Source organism: Zophobas morio, unplaced genomic scaffold (genome assembly GCF_036711695.1).
Source record: "Zophobas morio isolate AGI-343-1 ecotype UQ-CSIRO unplaced genomic scaffold, CSIRO_AGI_Zmor_V1 ptg000021l, whole genome shotgun sequence".
Classification (NCBI taxonomy): Eukaryota; Metazoa; Arthropoda; class Insecta; order Coleoptera; family Tenebrionidae; genus Zophobas; species Zophobas morio.
Window position 1 is genome coordinate 21,626,907 of NW_026972126.1, and position 13,585 is coordinate 21,640,491.

Genomic DNA, 13,585 nt, shown 5'->3' on the forward strand with positions numbered 1-13,585 from the left:
CTGAAACAATCTATACACCCTGTGGAAATATAATAATTTATCAAAAATGTGTTTGGAGGTTCTTAATCTCATAGAAAACAGGAGATATTAATTCATTCCTGAAAGACAAAATTTTCAATAGTTTATTTATCTCCATTGGAACTCGATCTTTATATATGTCCATTCTTACAAAATCACCAAAAATGTCATTTCATGGTTTTATTAAAAAAAGATATACACAATATATCACATATACATTTTTACAAATTATACAACATCTTAAGTTACAACAATAAGAGAGACATTAGCCACAGTGTACAACCTGTAAGAAGTTAGCAAATGTTAGGTACCAACCGCAAACACAACCCAGATTCGTTACCAGACAACCTGACGTCATGTTCACGTTTTATTATTACTGACTAAATAATCCCTAGAGGCAACATCGCTATTCGTGTTGCACCCATTACAACTCCTCTGACAACTACTTGTGCAACTCGAGTCACTACACAGGCTGACATTTCTCGAATCGCAAATGTCAATGAATTCCTCCGCGATTGTCTTGTCCAACCCTGTATAAGTCCGAACCACGTCTTCTTCAGTCACGCTTTTTTCCTTCCTGGACTTGGACCTCGACTTCGCCTTTTTGGACGTTAAGTCTCTCGAAGGACACTTGGCATAGGCGTGCTTCTTCTTCCTCCGCATCTACACAACTATAATCAGTACCCCGGTACTACTTTGCAAACAATTACCATTTCTTTGTTCCTCGGCGGCGACGGCGGGATGACCGGCGACGGAATCGTACCCAAAGGCGCCGGGATCAGCGGGTAGTGCATCACGCGCTGCGGTACCACCTGGTGGTGCGGCATAGCGAACACCGGCACCGGTAAACCACCGGACATCTGCAATCAGAAACCACTTTCATCAAGACGCGAGCAATTATAAGGTACGAAATGTGGTACTAAGTTCATTGATCCAACTTTCACCTTTACATTGACTCGAAAAAGAAAAACGACGCGAGTACTGTTAGAAAAGTGTCATCAACATTCCGACGACTCCAAGTGTGAAATTAGCTCCAGTTTGGTGCACAGTTAGGTGGTACTTTTTTAAATGTTAAAGACAATCGGGATTTGGTCACGCGCTTGCTGGTTTTAATGAATTTATGTCGATTTCGGTCTAGTTTTTGCCGCGGCCTGAGGCCGACTTTTTCTCGACCGCACCTCGAGTCTGGAATTTGGTTTGGAAGCGGTACGACCACGGGCGTGTGAAAGAGGAGTTCGGAAAAAATGGCGCAACCTAGAGGTACCACTTCAAATTGGTACCGAATTGTTGTTTGTGTCCTTCGGGAATTCAGATACGGCTAATTTGACTCTTAATTAGTACCATTAGAAAACAATCAAAATCAAGCAATTACGGAACATAAATTATGTAAATCGTCATTGTGTCGTAATATTGTCTATAAAAAAGTTATTAGGAACGAAACCGGTTACCAAATCACCACAATTTTCATGGATGGTCAGAAATGAGTACTTTTTACCACGAAGAAGTACCCACCTTGCTTCCTTTGCCTAACGTCGACGTGGAACCTGTCGTAACCACGTACAGGTGAGGAGGAGGACTCTGTTTACCCAACCAAGAACTAACCAAAGCATTCCTGTGCGTGTTCAAGTCTTCCATATAGTCTTCTTTTCTTCGGAAGCACGGACACAGGATTCTCGAGCTTTTGTACGAGGCTATAGCTGCCACGATAAATTCGGCGGCTGAGAAAGCCAGAAGACCCAAGTTACACAGGATGCTCATGTAGTTGAGGGGTAGTATGATGGAGATTTTTCCGGGTGGTACCGGAGTCGTGGTCACCACCTAAAACAGTACCAAAGCAACAATTAACGTTTTTTCTCCTCAAGTGATTCCATTTTCCGGGTGGTACTACTAAAATAGCACCAAGCCTATATTTAGCTCTTTTTTTTTAATGATCGTGAGACTATGGGTACTGAAGCCGTTTTCTAATTAACTTTGACCTTCCAGAAGTGATAGGCGCGTCAGTACCGCGAAAAACCTTCAACTCGGATAGTACTCTTGTATGGAGATGGCGTAAAAAACAAATATGTTAATAATTCGTCGCCGGAGGCGACCAGTTGAAAACGAGAGTAGATGTAGGTTACGCATGCCGTGGAGGAAACCACATGGCTCAACCGTTCGTGCACGTTTCTAAAGGTGAGATTTATTCTTCTAGAAAACGTGCCGTTTCTGGTATTTGAAGGACAAACTGTCACTAGCATTTTTGCTCGATATGGTGATCCGGTGGGAAAAATTTTTCCCGATGTAGTACCACTATTGAAAATTTTGTCAAACCTAAAACGTACCTCGTCTTCGTCGTCCCCTTCGTACTCCGAGTTGTTGATGTCCCTCGCCGCCCCTGTGGCGGCGAGCGCCACCACCAGCTGCGCGATCGCCAGACTGACCAGACTTAAAGCCAGGAAAATCGTGTGGGTGATTTTCTGGGGCGTGGACTTCAACGGACACCACTCCCTTGCGGATGCCAGAATCCCGATGATCCCAGTGGCCATGGAAAGGCAACCAGCCCATATACCACCACCCAGCTGCAAAAGTACGACTGAGTACCATATGCTGTTGACCTTGATTCAAGCTATGCGCAAAATGTCATCTTAATTGATCGAATTATATTAATTGTTCGGAAAGGTGGCTTTGTGTCTGACCTGGATTGGACCTAGGATTTAGGTCTCGGTAGTGAAAGATGGGGAAAGTCGATGGGGTGATTGCGGATTAATTAGAGATGTAAATAAGGAAAATGGGATTTGTGGATTGTGGTGACCTATCACGACGGGTTGAGTGTTGGTACTGGTGGTACTTGATCTGTGGGTTAATGCGTATTAGCATGGCCGGATGGCTGAATGGTTGTTGAAATTACAGACTGTAGGAGGTGTTTAGGTAAATTATTAGGAGTTTTGTTTCTGAGGTCGTACCGATTTGTAGATGTTTGCTCTGGGTACTTTCACTAGTTGAGACTACTACGGAGTAGTACTTTCGAAATGATAGTATGTAAATTGAAGCCAAAGTTATTTATTTCAAGACTGGTAAAATTAGTACTAGTAGTACCAGAAACTCTACAAGACAAAATTACACCAATTTCGCGTTCTTCCTCATTCACTACCGCGTGTACCAATCACACACATAATAACAGTTTATCTACGAATCTGATTGCCCAATTTGGAAATAATGTGTGAGTTTTAATTGTGAGGAAAACTGCTCTGACATGCAACTGGACCAATTAAAGGTTGCTGTTGGCAAAGAGCGCGACGGCGGATGTGTACGTTTACCCGTGCATGCTTGAATTTTGAGCCTAGTGCTCGAATTTCACGCTCAGCGCCCATGTTAATAAAGTTAATTCTGGCGTAAGAACACTTGTTTGCGGTTGTCGGTGTGTGTTAGAATTGGAATTCAGACAAATTTATCATAATTAAATCCACTACCGCAATAAAACAAAGGCTGTGAAAGTGTACATTAATATAATTCCCGTGTAACTACTAGGGGGATTTAATTTATGTAACAGAACAGGCGATTTTGTAGTTGGAAAATCGAGTGGAATTGTTATGAAACAGGGCTTCTGTAAACTTCTAAAAATTTTTGAGGAATCTTCTTCATTTTGAAAATTAAGAAAATTTTGACAATGAAATTTCAGCATATGAAGATTAGATCCGATTTTGGTGTTCATTTCATAAGTTAGATTTTTTAAATTTACAAAAAACAATTTGAGAAGAGTTTTTCAATTTGAAAATTAACAAGATTTTGAAAATGAAAAATACATCCGATTTTGACGACGATATGAGATTAAAGGTAAAAATAAAAATTGAAAAAGTGGTGGTCGTTTATTGTGTTAGATTCTGTACATTTACTAGTAAAATAAAATGAAGAGACCTTTTTATTTTGAAAATTAACAAAATTTTGAAATTGAGGTTTTTGATAATGAAAATTTGATTCCATTTTGAGAATTTTTGAAGCTAGGTACAAGTAAAACTGAACAAGCGGTTTAAATTTACAAAAAAATGAGGAGTCCTTTTTATTTTGAAAATTAACAAAATTTTAAAAATGAGGTTTCATCCAATGAAACTTGATCCGATTTTGACAACTTATTGGGTTAATGGTAAAAGTAAAAAGTGAAAAATCGGCGTTAGCATGTGTTAGATTCTCCAAATTTATAAAAAAAAAATTAAGGAGTTTTTTATCTTGAAAATTGACGAAATTTTGAAAATCGGGTTTCACCAAATGTTTGTAGATTGAATCAGATTTTGACGAGTTATGAGGTAAAGGTAAAAGAAAAAACTGAAGAAGAAGTGTTCGTTTCAAATAACAGATTTTTAAAATTTATTAAAAAAAAATGTTTTATTTTATTTCGGAAATTAACAAAATTTTGAAAATAAAAATTATATCTGACTTTGAAGACTTATAAGGTTAAAGGGAAAAGTAAAAACTGAAAATTTGGTGTTTATTTGAAGTTTTAGGTTCTGTAAACTTGCTAAAATAAATTGGGAATTTTTATTATATTCAAAATTAACAAAATTTTGAAAATGAGGTTGCAGCCACTAAAAATTGATCCGATTTTGACGATTTATTGGCTCAATAGTAAATGTAAAAACTGAAAAAGCGGCGTTAGTTTCATGTATTAAATTCTCTAAATTTATTAAAAATTAAATTGAGAAAATTTCGTATCTTAAAAATCGACAAAATTTTGAAAATAGGATTTCAGCAAATGAAGATTTGATCCGATTTTGATGACTTATGAGGTTAAACGCAAAAGAAAAACTGAAAAAGTGGTGTTCATTTCAAATATTAGATTCTTTAAATTTACTGCAAAAATTTGTTTTTTTTTATTACGGAAATTAACAAAATTTTGAAAATGAAAATTACATCTGATTTTGAAGACTTATAAGGTTAAAGGGAAAAGTAAAAACTGAAAATTTCGTGTTTGTTTGAAGTGTTAGATTCTGTAAACTTGCTAAAAAAATTAGGAAATTTTTATTATTTTGAAAAATAACAAAATTTTGAAAATGAGGTTTCAGCCAATGAAACGTGATCCGATTTTGACAACTTATTGGATTAATGGTAAAAGTAAAAACTGAAAAAGTAGCGTTAGTTTCATGCGTTAGATTCTCTAAGTGTATTAAAAAAAAATGAGGATTTTTTATCTTGAAAATTGACAAAATTTTGAAAATCGGATTTCAGCAAATGAAAATTAGATCCAATTTTGATAACTTATGGGGCTAAAAGTAAAAGTAAAAACTGAAAAAGTGGTGTTAGTTACAAGTGTTAAATTCTCTAAATTTTCTAAAGAAAAAATTGATCTTGAAAATTGACAAAATTTTGAAAATCTGGTTTCACCAAATGTCGACTAAATCCGATTTCGACTAATTATGAAGTTAAAGGTAAAAGAAAAAACTGAAAAGTGGCGTTTGTTTCAAATATTAAACCATTAAGATTAGTAAAAAAATTGAAATTGTTTTCTTTTTATTTTGGAAAATAACGAAATTTTGAAAACGAAAATTACATCTGATTTTGACTCTTAAAGTTAAAGTTTGAAGTGTTAGTTTCTGTAAAGTTGCTAAAAACATTACGGAATTTTTATTGTATTGAAAATTAACAAAATTTTGAAAATGAGGTTTCAGCCAATGAAACTTGATCCGATTTTGACGACTTACTGGATTAAGGCTAAATGTAAAAACTGAAAAAGCGACGTAAATTTCATGTGTTAGATTCTCTAAATTTATTTAAAAAGAAAAGGAGTTTTTTTTATCTTGAAAATTGACAACATTTTGAAAATCGAATTTCAGCGAAAAAAACTGAATCCGATTTTGAGAACTTATGAGACTCAAGGTAAAGGTAAAAACTGAAAAAGCGGTGTTCGTTTCAGGTGTTAGATTCTCTAAACTTACCTAAAAAAAATTGAAGTTTTTTTATCTTGAAAATTGACAAAATTTTGAAAATGAAAATTGCATCTGATTTTGACGACTTATAAGGTTAAAGGTAAAAGTAAAATCTAAAAAAGCAGCGTTCGTTTTATATACTAGATTTTCTAAACTTTACTAAAAAAAATATTCGTGGAGTCTTTTATTTCGAAAATTAACAAAATTTTGAAAATCGGAAGTCAGGAAATGAAGATTAGATCCGATTTTGACAACTGATGAGGTTAAAGGTAAAAGAAAAAACTGAAACAGTGGTGTTCATTTCAAATGTTAGATTCTTCAAATTTTCTAAAAAAAATAGGGTTTTTTCTGTTTTGAAAATTAACAAAATTTTGAAAATGAAGATTACGTCTAATTTTAGCGACTTATGAGGTTAAATGTAAAAATAAAATTTGAAAAAGCAGCGTTCGTTTCATATGCTAAATTCTCTAAAATTTCCTAAAAAAATATTAGATTTTTTTTATCTTGAAATTTAACATTATTTTGAAAGTCAATTTTCAGCAAATCAAAATTGGATTCGATTTTGACGACTTATAAGGTTAAAGGGAAAAGTGAAAGCTGAAAATTTGGTGTTTGTTTGAAGTGCAGGATTCTATAAAAAAAATCAGGGAATTTTTATTATTTTCAAAATTAACAAAATTTTTAAAATGAGGTTTCAGCCAATGAAAATTGAATCCGATTTTGACGATTTATTGGGCCAATGGTAAAAAAGCGGCGTTATTTCCAGGTGTTAGATTCTCCAATTTTATTAAAAATAAATTGAGGAGTTTGTGACGTTAAACAATTTACAAAATTTCGAAAATCGAATTTCAGCAAATGAAGACTGGATCCAACTTATGAGGTTAAATGTAAAGGAAAACACTAAACTGAAAAAGTGATGTTCGTTTCAAATGTTGGATTCTTAAAATATACTACTCCGATTTTTTTTTTTTTTTTCGAAAACTAACAAAATTTTGAAAATGAAACTTATATCTGATTTTGACGACTTATGAGATTAAAGGCAAAACTAAAAATTGAAAATGTGGTGTTCGTTTGAAGTGTTAGATTCTCTAAATTTACTATAAAAATATTTGAGGAGACATTTTTATCTTCAAAATTGTCAAAATTTTTAAAAAAAGATTGGATCCGATTTTGAAGACTTATGACCTTATGAGGTTAAAGGTAAAAGTAAAAACTCAAAGAGCGGTCTTAGTTTCATGTGTCAGATTTTCTAAATATACTAAAAAAAAATTGGAGAGGTTTTTTATTTTGAAATTTAACACAATTTTGAAACTGAGAATTGGATCCGATTTTAACAACTTATCAGGCTAGATAAAAATGAACACTGAAAAAACAGTGTTAGTTTCATGTAAAAGATTCTGTAAATTTACAAAAAAAAAATTAAGGAATTGTTATTATTTTCCAAATTAACAAATCCGATTTTGACGACTTACTGGGTTAATGGTAAAAGTAAAAACTGAAAAAGCGCCGTTAGAATTTCGAAATTTATGAAAAAAAAATTACATTTACAAAACAGGAACAATTAAGTCTCCTTAAATTCTTAAATCAAAGTATTAATTCAGCGAATGAAGAAACTTCCACAACAAAACCAAAAATTCCAAATTTGAATCAAAATTTTGGGTTTTTTTTTGTGTTACTTTTGTAACACTAAAATTTGCTTTAATGGATACAATCGAGCAATAGAATTCTCAAATATTTAAGTTTTTTTTTAATTCGTGGACTTAAGACTTTTGACACAACAGATCATGATTTTTTTTTTTAATTTATGCATTCAAAATTTTCTAAAAAATCACCTTAATATTTCAAAAGTCGTCAAATTAGATTCAAAATTTAAAAAATCTATTTTCAGGTTTCGAATATAATTAAGAAAACTTGAAGTTATTACCATGACTCGTACAATATTTTTAACATTTTTGAATTCATGATCAAAATATTTCAGTTTTCCAAATTTTTATTCCAATATTTAATTTCCAAAATCAAAATCTACCAAACTTTGTAACTTGGACACATTTAAAGACATTAAAATTTCTACAATTAGAGCTTTCTTAACGCATTTGGGTCAAAAACTGCTTTTGCAATTATAGGAAAATTGATTTAATTGATATTGGTAACACTTGCACTAATTACCACAATTTATATCGTTTTAGTTTCATTTGAATTACTAAATCGGTATTTCCACCAGATTTATGTCATTAATTCTTTTTTAATTAAATTTGAAAACGTCCTATCAGGTTAGATTTAAATTGTTTCAGAAATTAATTTATTTCCGATACAACAGGTAGTAGTTTTGAAGTAGTTAACGAAGCGTTATACGACAGCAATTAAGGTCGTTAACTAGAAAATGATCCCTCATTAACTCAATACAGATATGCGGTAAAAGATAAATTTAATGACAAGTTGAACAACATACAAATGTGAAATCAAAAAAGTATTGACAACTGATAAATTAATTGACCAAAATTTGTTTTTATTATTCAAAATAATTGCCCCATTTTTTAATTCGAAAAAAATTAATAATCCAACAACATTCCTAAAATAAAATGCAGATCATGCTATCCAAAAAACCGTAATAGAATTAAGCCAAATCAGACTTTCACAATTCCACAACATCAAAAAACCGCAACCGCGCTCCCGAACCCACTAACCTGCGCCAAACTGGCATCATACTGAATCACCAGCGCCCCAAAGACCACCATGAAGAACCCAAAAATGAACTGCAGCAGCCCCAGACACAGCAGAGACCCATCATCCCCCACGACGATCTTCTCCACCGACTGGACCGAGCTCCCCGGGGACTCCTGGGGCGACTTGCAGATGAGCTGGTCCGTGGACAGCTTGGACGAAATCGTGTTCATCGAGTTCTTGTTATCGTTCACGTTGTTGTTCTCCTCCACCACCTCGACGCAGTCTTTCTGTTCCGTCATCTTCGCTCTGATTCGATTTCCTCACTAGATACTCATTACTCAATCTTCACATCATTGTAATCAAATCACGGTTCACATAATATCTTCACACAAGATTGAAGAACGAAGAACGAAGAACGCGCGCGCTGGGGCTCGGCATGCGACTGTCTTCGGAGCGGGACTTGCGTTTGTTATGACTGCTCTCTTCATCTATCGGTGAAAGCTAATAGCGGGTTCAATTGGGGACATGAAGATTTTTTACATCTTCGGCGAGAATTTTCTATTAGTAAATCATCGATTGTTGAACTGTGTTTTCTAGAATTGGTGATTGAAAGATCGACCGGGCAAAAAAGCAGGTAGTGATGGTGTGAAATTGGATTATTTCATAAGATTCGGTGGAACGAAGCGCGGAAAGAGGAAATCGGATTGGGCTGAGGCGGTGGACGGGGCCATGGGAAGTCGATGGGGTTTGGGTCGGGGCGACGCGTGGGACGGTGGAGCGATTCAGATTTCAGAGCAGGTGGCTGCGGAAGGCCGTGCGGAGATGACACGGGATTGTTCTCGAGGTGGCATTTTTGCGTGGTTTGTGTGTTTTGAGAACAATGGTCTGAACATAAACGGTTTGAAGTTTCTACCGTGTATGACTAACATTCTTGAGATTTTCTCCACTTTCTTCTGATTTATGTAATAATTATGTACTTCTGAAAATTATACAGTGCCAGACTGTGAATGAAGTGCGATATTTTATGCTTGTTTTTAACTTCGGATTAAATAACACTGAAGTGCATATTTTTTCCTAATCTGAGACGATTTAAGCAAATTTGTGCCAATCTCGAAGAGAGAATAAAAAAATACATATATTGCTACCAGCTCAACTTCAATAATTTGCTGAAATGAAACTAGTTAATCTCTAACTCAATTTTGGAAGGATTTTTTTTCAATTTACGTGTAAAAAGTGACCCAATTCGTAATTGTTTCCAACATAAGATTTTGTCCCAGTGTTGCTGAATTCGAAATAAGGACATTTGGGCTAAAAAAATCATTACTCATCAAAAATGTTTGAAAATATAAGCAGATTCAAATTATATTTAGGAACGTTCAATCTAGCAAAAAGATGAAAGTAAGTATCTCAGACGCATCGGTGTTTTGCTTTTAAAAGAATTTGAAAGAATTGCGTAGGTTCCTATTTTTTTTTTTGAGAGTTTTAAAGAATCTCAGGGGTTGTTGCTGATTTCTTTTGTTAAGAATCTTCTAGGACTGCTGCTATTTTGTTTTGCTAGGGACACTAGGTATTTTATATTCGAAAGGATCTTAAAGGGTACTGCTGTTTTATTTTTGAAAAAAATTTAAAGAATCTCCAGGACACCTGGAGTTTTATTATTATTTAAAGAATCTATAGAAGATCTGGTGTTTTGTTTTTGAAAGAATTTGTAAGAATCCCAGAGGAATTGGATGATTTTATTTTGAAAGAATCTTGAAGGCTACTGCTGATTTCTTTTTGAAAGGAATTTAAACATTCTCAGGGGCACATGGTTTTTTCTTTTTGACAGGATTTGTAAAAAACTCAAGGGCGTACAGTGTTGAAAATTGGTGTCAAATTGTAGATAATCTTTGGCTAGTTACGATTCTGAAATCGCCGTGAAGATATCTGGTCCAATAAACACGAAAAGTGAATTGAAACTTTCCAAAAATTTTCCAAAAAAATGGTTAAACTTGATTCAATCGAACGAAAATTGATATCAGAATCTTCTGCTAGTTACGATTCTGAAATCGCCCTGACGATATCTAGTGCAAAAAACAGGCAAAATGAATTCACAATTTCCAAAAATTTTCCAAAAAAGTGGTTAAAATTGGTTCAATCGGCGGAAAATTGGCATCAAATTTTGGATAATCTTTCGTTACTTACGATTCTGAAATCGCAGTTACGATATCTGGTCCAATAAACACGAAAAGTGAATTCAAAATTTCCAAAAATTTTCCAAGACATTTGTAAAAAGTGGTTCAATCGACCGAAAATTGGTGTCAAATTGTAGATAATCTTCCGCTAGTTACGATTCTGAAATCGCCGCCACAATATCTCGTCTAATAAAGACGAAAAGTGAATTCAAAATTTCCAAAAATTTTCCAAAAAAGTGGTTAAAATTAGTTCAATCGACAGAAAATTGGTGTCAAATTGTAGACAATCTTCTGCTGATTACGTTTCTGAAATCGCCGTGACGATATCTAGTCCAATAAACACGAGAAGTGAATTCAAAATTCCCAAAAATTTTCCAAAAAAATGGTTAAAATTCGTTCAATCGACCGAAAATTGGTGTCAAATTGTAGATAATTTTCCGCTAGTTACGATTCTGAAATCGCCGTGACGACATCTGGTGTAATAAAAACGCAAAGAGAATTCAAAATTTCCAAAAATTTTCCAAAAAAGGGGTTAAAATTTGTTCAATCGACCGATAATTGGTGTCAAATTGTGGATAATCTTCTGTTAATTTCGATTCTGAAATCGCCCTGACGATATCTGGTGCAATAAACACGCAAACTGAATTCAAAATTCCCAAACATTTTCCAAAAAAATAGTTAAAATTCGTTCAATCGACCGAAAATTGGTGTCAAACTGCAGATAATCTACTGCTAGTTACGTTTCTGAAATCGCTCTGACGATATCTCATCTAATAAAGACAAAAAGTGAATTCAAAATTTTCAAAAATTTTCCAAAAAAGTGGTTAAAATTTGCTCAATCGACCGATAATAATTGGTGTCAAATTGTGGATAATTTTCCGTTAATTACGATTCTGAAATCGCCCTGACGATATCTGATACAATAAACACGCAAACTGAATTCAAAATTCCCAAAAATTTTCCAAAAAAATGGTTAAAATTCGTTCAATCGACCGAAAATTGGTGTCAAATTGTAGATAATCTTCTGCTAGTTGCGTTTCTGAAATCGCTCTGACGATATCTCGTCCAATAAACACGAAACTTGAATTCAAAATTTCCAAAAATTTTCCAAAAAAGTGGTTAAAATTGGTTCAATCGACCGAAAATTGGTGTCAAATTGTAGATAATCTTCCGCTAGTTACGATTCTGAACTCGCCGTGACGATATCTCGTCCAGTAAACACGAAAAGTAATTTCAAAATTTCCAAAAATTTTCCAAAAAAGTGGTTAAAATTGGTGCAATCGACCGAAAATTGGTGTCAAATTGTAGATAATCTTCCGCTAGTTACGATTTTGAAATCGCCGCCACGATATCTGGTGCAATAAACACGCAAAGCGAATTCAAAATTTCCAAAAATTTTCCAAAAAAGTGGTTAAAATTGGTTGAAGCGACCGTAAATTGGTGTCAAATTGTAGATAATCTTCCGCTAGTTACGATTCTGAAATCCCCGCCACAATATCTCGTCTAATACAGACCAAAAGTGAATTCAAAATTTCCAAAAATTTTTAAAAAAAGTTTTTAAAATTGGTTCAATCGACCGAAAATTGGTGTCAAATTGTAGATAATCTTCCGCTAGTTACGATTCTGAAATCGCCGCCACGATATCTGGTCCAATAAACACGCAAAGTGAATTCAAAATTTCCAAAAATTGTCCAAAAAGTGGTTAAAATTGGTTCAATCGACCGAAAATTGGTATCAAATTGTAGATAATCTTCCGCTAGTTACGATTCTGAAATCGCCGCCACAATATCTCGTCCAATAAAGACGAAAAAGTGAATTCAAAATTTCCAAAAATTTTCCAAAAAAATGGTTAAAATTGGTTCAATCGACCGAAAATTGGTGTCAAATTGTAGATAATCTTCCGCTAGTTACGATTCTGAAATCGCCGCCACGATATCTGGTCCAATAAACACGCAAAGTGAATTCAAAATTTCCAAAAATTTTTCAAAAAAGTGGTTAAAATTGGTTCAATCGACCGAAAATTGGTATCAAATTGTAGATAATCTTCCGCTAGTTACGATTCTGAAATCGCCGCCACAATATCTCGTCCAATAAAGACGAAAAAGTGAATTCAAAATTTCCAAAAATTTTCCAAAAAAGTGGTTAAAATTGGTTCAATCGACCGAAAATTGGTGTCAAATTATAGATGATCTTCCGCTAGTTACGATTCTGAAATCGCCGCCACGATATCTGGTCCAACAAACAGGCAAAGTGAATTCAAAATTTCCAAAAATTTTCAAAAAAAGTGGTTAAAATTGGTTCAATCGACCGAAAATTGGTGTCGCTAGTTACGATTCTGAAATCGCCGCCACAATATCTCGTCCAATAAAGACGAAAAAGTGAATTCAAAATTTCCAAAAATGTTCCAAAAAAGTGGTTAATCGATGACCTAATTGACCTAAAATTGGTGTCAATTTGTAGATTATCTTCCGCTAGTTAGGATTTTGAAATCGCCGTGACGATATCTCGTCCAATAAACACGCAAAGTGAATTCAAAATTAACAAAAATTTTCCAAAAAAATGGTTAAAATTGGTTCAATCGACCGAAAATTGGTGTCAAATTGTAGATAATCTTCCGCTAGTTACGATTCTGAAATCCCCGCCACAATATCTCGTCCAATAAAGACCAAAAGTGAATTCAAAATTTGCAAAAATTTTCCAAAAAAGTGGTTAAAATTGGTTCAATCGACCGAAAATTGATGTCAAATTGTTGATAATCTTCCGCTAGTTACGATTCTAAAATCGCCCTGACGATATCTGGTCCAATAAACACGCAAAGTCAATTCAAAATTT

The 13,585-nt window shown here is 34.0% G+C and overlaps 1 protein-coding gene across 1 annotated transcript; it reads right to left on the reverse strand.

Annotated features, from left to right (window-relative positions):
• Positions 1-183: 183 nt before the first annotated feature.
• Positions 184-9,053, reverse strand: LOC135132914 (uncharacterized). The gene is made up of 5 exons (XM_064061132.1): positions 8,600-9,053; positions 2,340-2,576; positions 1,531-1,836; positions 729-878; positions 184-681 (listed from the first exon to the last, which is right to left on the reverse strand). The coding sequence occupies exons 1-5, from the start codon at positions 8,876-8,878 to the stop codon at positions 379-381; spliced, it is 1,275 nt and encodes a 424-aa protein (XP_063917202.1). The 5' UTR covers positions 8,879-9,053; the 3' UTR covers positions 184-378.
• Positions 9,054-13,585: the final 4,532 nt, after the last annotated feature.